The sequence below is a fragment of the Haplochromis burtoni genome, unplaced genomic scaffold (assembly GCF_018398535.1).
Source record: "Haplochromis burtoni strain Fernald_Lab_line unplaced genomic scaffold, NCSU_Asbu1 Contig_145, whole genome shotgun sequence".
NCBI classification, from domain to species: domain Eukaryota; kingdom Metazoa; phylum Chordata; class Actinopteri; order Cichliformes; family Cichlidae; genus Haplochromis; species Haplochromis burtoni.
The window spans coordinates 1,263,797-1,270,905 of NW_024582506.1; the positions used below are offsets into that span (position 1 = coordinate 1,263,797).

Here is a 7,109-nt window from a genome sequence, read left to right on the forward strand (position 1 = left end):
CTGTCAAGTGGGAGATAAACTCCCTTTGTCTGTCTATTTCTCTGTTGTGACTCGTTGTGTTTGCAGAGACACACCTAGGCCAACGCACATCTATGGCGCTAACACATCTTGAGTGCACAGTCTTGTTGTGCGTTACATTTCACAACAGACACCTGCTTTGACCTCATTCTCCAAATATCAGCCAAAGTTCATGTGTGAAATCTACTACTGCATGTATGACAACAAAAGTATACAATCTGTGGCTTATTATATTGATTTCTTTTTCACATTCTGCAACTGATTACAACTTCGGGTGCTGGGGTGGCTGCAGCTCAGGAGGTAGAGCAGGTTGGTGGTTCAGGCTACGTCCACACTAATGCTTTTTTGTTTGAAAACGCATCGTTTTCTCTCCGTTTTGGCCTCCCATCCACACTGAGATGGCGTTTTTCCCAAGGGAAAACGCAGTGTTTTGAAAACACCCTCGAAAATGCATACATTTCAAAACAGAGCTTTCCCGTCGCAGTGTGGAAAACGTAGACTTTCGAAAACGCATTTTAGTCATGTGATGCAGTCATGTGACCAATTAAAGATAGCTGGGGGCATTATACAGCAGTTGTTTTGTTTGCTCTCAATTTTGACAGCCCTATTACAGATTAATATCAGTTTTGTACATGCTCCAGATAGCTTTTCTTCAAATTATTTAATTCTCACTTGCTTTTGCAACTTTGTACTTTTGTGTTACTCGCAGCAACAACTCCACCTCATTGTTAGTCCATTTAAAAAAACTCGGTGCTTTTCTTCGACCTTTTGCCGCCACGTTTCAATGAGTAAAGTAAATAAAGTAAATTTCGGCCGATTCAATGTGGATGCACAACTCTGTGAAAACGACTGAAAACGCTAGTGTGGTGGACGCAGAGGGTTTTCAGACTAAAATGCCGTTTTCAAATCTATCCAGGCTAGTGTGGATGTAGATACATCTATCAGAGTGTGAACATGCGTGAATGTTTGCCATAAATAGGGCTGCCACGATTAGTCGACTAGTCACGATTACGTCGACTATCAAAATCGTTTGAAGCTTTGTAAGATCCCAAAACACACAGGAATAAGTAGTAGGATTTAAGAGTGTAATAACGGACTGAAACAGAAGATGGCAGCACTGCATGTACAAGGATGCCAGCTGCCGTTAAACCCCGAAGAAGAAGAAGCAGTGTCCGGTATCGTAGCTGTGTCCAAATTCAGGAAACGCATCCTCCTGTGTCCGCATTTGTAGACTCCGACAAATGCGTCCCACAAATGCGTCCTTCATTTCCCCAGATTTGAAGGATGGGTCGGGTGTATACTTCGTGGCCCAACCCATCCCAGAATTCATGGCGCAGCTCTGCTCTGTTTCCAACAATGGCGGCAGCTAGTTAGTTTTAATATTACTCTTATTATTCTTTCTGGGTCACAAAATAAACGTTTAACATATTTTCAGGCGAGAATGTTGCTGTGTAAACTAGCTCAATAGCGAGCCGGGGTTCAAGGCTCACTAGAACCCGTGAGAGCACCGGACTCCCGGCAAATAGTTTTCAAACCCACCGCCGTCTTTCGCTACTCAGGTTAAACATACATAAGTCACTTAGATAACTTAAAAATGTTATTGATTGGCTTTTTTCAGTATTTTACTTGTTCCTGAGTAAATCGGTTTGGCTGAGATTAAAGTTATAGTTTTACACAACTGAATAAACGTCAAGCAGACAGCTGATTATCAGAAGTGTGAGATGCTTGAGAATATACTCCAGTGTCCTGTTATATTTTAGATAGCAAGGAGCAGACGGCTCAGTTTATTAAACTCCACCGAAACAATCTGCAAATTTCATTAAAATTTAAAAAACTATCATCTTGTCTTTATTTTTAGTTAGCACATACCATAAACACTTAAAGCTGTAAGCTAATGTTAGTTATATAAGAGCAGATGCATGCTGGTGCAGTAAGCTGTACGTTTTACGTCCAATGGATGCGTGATCTGATTAGTCGACTAATCGCAAAAATAATCGGTGACTAGTCGACTATCAAAATAATCGTTTGTGGCAGCCCTAGCCGGAAACACAGAAAACTTAAGCATAGAAAAAAGTGCTTGTATGACTGGGTGAATGAGGAATGGTGTAAAGCGCAGACAGATTGTCAGCATGTTGCCGTCAGTCTGAATGAGTCTGTATCAATGTGGAGCAAAACCTGAGGGGGCTTGACTCAACTTGAACAGTATGCTGGTTATAACTCTATAGAGCTGGGGGGTTGATGAGCAGTAACTGGTTATAACTCTATAGAGCTGGGGGGTTGATGAGCAGTAATGTGATAATTAAGTATGAATTTATGTTTAAGAGCAACAGATATGTGATTTTTGACCATTTATCACAGTTAATTGCTCAATTATAAGAAACAGATGTCAGATTGCAGACTGACTCCATCTTATCTCATTTTGCAGGAGAATAAATAACTGAAGTAAGATAACTTTGTCTTATTGGATAAAGCTGTTGACAGCTTTTAACTTTGAGCACATAATTTGCTTTTGAGGTGATAAAATGCAATATATGATTTATATGATATTACAATACTCAACATGTCACAAAATGTGAAATTAACAAAAAGTATTGCAATATCATTGTATCGTGGGCTGTCTGATGATTCTCACCCAATAACTACCATAATCTGCTAGTTGATATTTTACTTAGTGTGACCTAAAACTATCAACTGAGCCCCTGAAGTCATCAAGAAAGTGTTCACTAAGGTCCCAAAGATGCCAAACTTTGAGGGCCATTTGAAGCCTGAGGAGCTGACCCCTACTATCCTTTAAAAAGAATTTAGTTTTAAGACATTTCCAAAGTTAACAATGGACTGTGGTGGTTTCCAGGTTTTTGTTTTGTTACTATGTCTAAGCTTTAATTGGTGCTGACTAAGGTAGGCAGTCCACAAAGCAGGGATGAATTTATTTTGACCACGGGAACAACCTTAAAGTCATACTGGCCAGACATTCTTTATCAGAACTGCATGTCTTACTTTTTCTTTCTTTCTTGTAAATTTCAGCTGCCTCTGCCATTGCAACACTTCCAATTAGACAAAAGTAAACACTCCATTTATTCCACAGAAGAAGAGCTGACACTATTATATATGAATTTGATGTCACAACCAGAAACACAACAGAATGCCTTAAAACCCAGAGGGATTTCAAGGCAACCCGACTCTTGTCTCACAAATCTTAGTAACAAATAGTTATACAAAGGAGCCGTGATGTCACAGTTAATGCTAACTGCTCATTAGTTTTGCATGATATACAATGACAGCACTGATGCTGTTGTTGTCTGAACTTTTGTGAGGTAGTTTGAACAGCTAAGTTGTAACAAGGCCAGACATTTTGCTCCAGTTGGCAACTGGAAATGCCAAATATTTTCATCCTCGTCCAGTCCAACTTTTGATTTCATGTCGACATACAGATGTCGGAAACCCGACTTGAAAGGAATTGAAATAAATCCCTTTGAAGGGGAGCGTTGTGACTTAACACCCCACCCCCACCCAGCGAGAAGCATAAATGTACATATCTTTCTTAATAAACGAGTACATCATGCTAGCATAAATGTTTGGCACGAGGGTGAATTTATAACTCTGTCTGTGTAAATATGAAATATATAGTCGTTTAAGATTAGAGTCTCTCTAAACATTAAAAAGAAGAACAGCTGTTGAACACATCAGGGCATGGCTTCAATTAAGAGATTCAGTTTGTGCTTTGGAGCTGTTGGAAGTCTTTTGTTGTAGTTCTGCGAGTGTAAGTGTTGTTGTCACGGTTGAAAACTTATTATCCAGGGTGCAGAGGAATTTTGGACTATTACTCATTCTGTTTTATTTTAAAATTGTTCCTCATCCTCAAAGTACTGAAAAATTCGAGACGCTTGCTTTTTGTGTCTGTGTCCACGCATTGCATTGACTTTAAAGATAACATTTCTGAGATGGATAAAAGTTGGTTGTGAGCGCATTCCAGCTCAGGTCATTAACTCCAGCTCCATTTTATCTGTGTATCTGATTGGCTGCTGTAAACACTATTACATTTTCTGCTAACTCAGCAGAGGTTTTTTCTTCATGTTTGTCTATCCTCGAGGCTTTTAAGGCCAACTTTAAACGCCGGCAGATATCGCAGAGTCCTTTTGACCCCGTCAGACATTCTTGAAGAAATGTCTCTTCTCTTTTTCTTCTCTATTTTCAGCTTTTCTGCACATGATGTTCCCTTCCTTTCCTGTTTTTTTTCCCCCTCCCCCTCTGTTCCTGTACTCTCCTCCATTAAGATTAAATGTCAGTGTTTATCTTTGTCCTCAGATTTCTGTGCTTTATTACCTTGTTTGAATAAAAATCATAAGTGCTTCTACAGGCATGTTCTGGACTGAATCAGATTAAAGGCTTTTAATAGCAACAGACTTGGAGCTGAATAGATAATAGTTGTTTTTTGTGATGTCATTGAAATATAGAGTTATGGTAAAACACATGAGCATAAGTATTAGTAGTAATTTGAGTCTGTATCCAGTTTTCTGTAATGCATCCATGATGAAACAAAATACAGCCCTGATAACAAAGTATTAGGGGTAGGGGGGGGAAAAGAAAATGGCACAGTATACAGGAAGTGGCCCTAGCATATTGAAGACTTGCTAGCGCGCTAGGTTTTAGGCTGCTGAGCAGTTAACCAACTAGACACTTTCAGGTGTAACTATAGATGGTATAAAACATGGACGTAGATTCCTGGTTAGAAAGAAAAGCTAATGTGAAAGTGCCTTTTGACCTCCAGATGGCGATAGCTATGGTGACAAAAAGGCTTCCACATATATAGAAGTCTATGGGGAAATAGCTTTCTGTTTTGAACTTTGTAAACACTTAATGGGTTCAGTTTTATTTTATAAACTTTGGTCATATATTTCAAAATGGAGGATTACCTGTGGTATGCTGATTGGTGAAGGCATTTGTTAGCCAATGACTATGTGATTTTACAGTACAGCATTATATTGCGTTTTTGTTGTTGTTGTTTTTTAAAACAAGATGGCTACGGTAAAAATGCTAATCTCTCAAGGCTAACGACTAACTAACAAACAAAGCTAACAAAGAGCAACTGTATTGATAGAGATGGTGGAGGCTAGCATAGCTCGCAGCAACTAGTAGAACACATAAACATTAAAGAAACTAAAACATAGTACACAGTACTACTGGTATATTTTCTTTTTTTCCAGGCAGTATGAAGACGGACATGTGTAGCTTCCAGTTCTGAAAGGTGAGATCAGTGAGGGAACATCTTAACATCTGCATTCTAGTTAATGGCCACCAGAGGGCTGATCTTTACGCTTGTAAAGAGACTTCTGGTGTCCTCGGTTCCTGATGACTTTATTGATTTATTGAGTATATTTTTAAAAAAGGCCAAGAGTCACTTGTCACATGTGGTTGGCAACCACAACGCAACTTTACAAATGAAAGGTGGCATGATTATATAAAAGAAAGGCCCCATCCTTCTATTCTAACATCTGTGGCCGTTCCTCGTCACAAGCATGTGATGACACTGTTTGTGTAATTACACAAGTTCCACAGTGCACTTTGTTTTTTCTTTTTTTGCCGTTTACATTCTCAAAACTGAGAGGCCAACAAAGAACAAATATGTCATGAGTTCACTGCGGTGCTTGACACAGACGTCAGCCCTTTTATACACACACACACACACACACACACACACACACACACACACACACACACACACACACACAGACAGAGCCCATTATTAATGGTCAGTGTTTTGTGGGGACAAGCCTCACTTGTCCTCAGTTTAGAAATATTTCTGTTTACCTCTGTCCAGTATGAATAACACAGACTAATCTTATTCAGGCACGTTAGTCCTTCCGGTGTTTGAAATCTTTGAAACAGTATTTCCAGATTTGTTTGTTTTACTGTTCGCCGAAGATTCATTTTGATTACGCAGACTCAGAATGGCTTTCTTGTTGGTATTTAAACTTTTAAGGCTTATAGACGACTACTCTAGTATCACATACAGTATTATACAAGTCCGTCAGTTCAGCGACTGCAGCACATTTTTATGGATTTTAAAATGTCATGTCGTCACCTGCAAGATATTTTTCCTTTTGCTTTTCAGAGAGAGAGTAATTTGCCAATTCTGAGTCCTAAAGGGAAAGTGGGGGTATTGTGTGTTTTGTGGTTTTCATTGCAGTAGTGATGTCATTACATACTGGAGACTGCACATTTCACATATTAGCCCAGTACAGTTTAACTAACACACACGCACCACATGCACACAGCTCTAGAGAACTGCAAAGAATTTCTTTAAAAAGGCGAGGTCAAATTAAACCTTACTTTTAATAGTTCTTGAGGAAGTGTTGATTTTGTAATAACAGGGTCATTTTTGTTCAGCTCACTGCCGCTCAACTTAGTGCTGGTAGGGTGGGGGAAAAAAAGCTAATTATTGTTTTAGAAAAGTGTTCACAACTCCATCAATTAGCTGCAAAAGCTGGCTATTCCACTGGTTTTCACACCCCACCTCTTATTCCTCTCCAGTGACTGCATAGTTGCGGTACATCTGTGACTGACAGTTTGTTACTTGGTGACTATTCAAGTGTTTGAAAATCATGGTCATCCAACATATATTCGATATAATGATATATATATCGGATGACGATATAAAAACGTCTATCGGGTCAGTTTACGCTATCGCTTGTTTCGTGGTGTCGCAAAATAAACTGTTTACGGCAATATTTTTTCATCGTTTTGATGGTCACTGTAGTGGCTATATTAATTTCTTAAAGTTCTCTCTTTCTCTTAATATAACCAAACTACGGACGGACAAGCGCCTGTTTTTATGCGTTGTGGTTAGCAACAACGACGGTAAAACCCTTGCGTGACTGCTTGTTTATGTTCCAAATAAACCTTTCACAATAAAGCTCAAGATCCTGTTGAGACTTTTCAAAATAAACTGAATCACGTGAAAGAGCAGATTATTTACGGATGAGAAGTAAAAAAGAGCCGCCAGGTGCTAAAAAATAAACCTTAGACTCAAACGTTAGAACAGGCTTTTCCCCGCAGCACGCCGTGTAATAAATACTCACAAAGAAAACAGC

At 39.2% G+C, this 7,109-nt stretch overlaps 1 protein-coding gene across 2 annotated transcripts in view; it reads left to right on the forward strand.

Annotated features, from left to right (window-relative positions):
• snx33 (sorting nexin 33) overlaps positions 1–7,109 on the forward strand; it is a 25,872-nt gene that overhangs the window by 11,157 nt on the left and 7,606 nt on the right. The window contains exon 2 of one of the 2 annotated variants that reach the window (XM_042224653.1): positions 5,223–5,263. The exons of the other annotated variant lie outside the window; for it this stretch is intronic. Coding sequence (XP_042080587.1) covers positions 5,223–5,260 — 38 coding nt within the window. The 3' untranslated portion in view covers positions 5,261–5,263. The remainder of the gene's footprint in view (positions 1–5,222; positions 5,264–7,109) is intronic. 2 annotated transcript variants of the gene reach the window in all.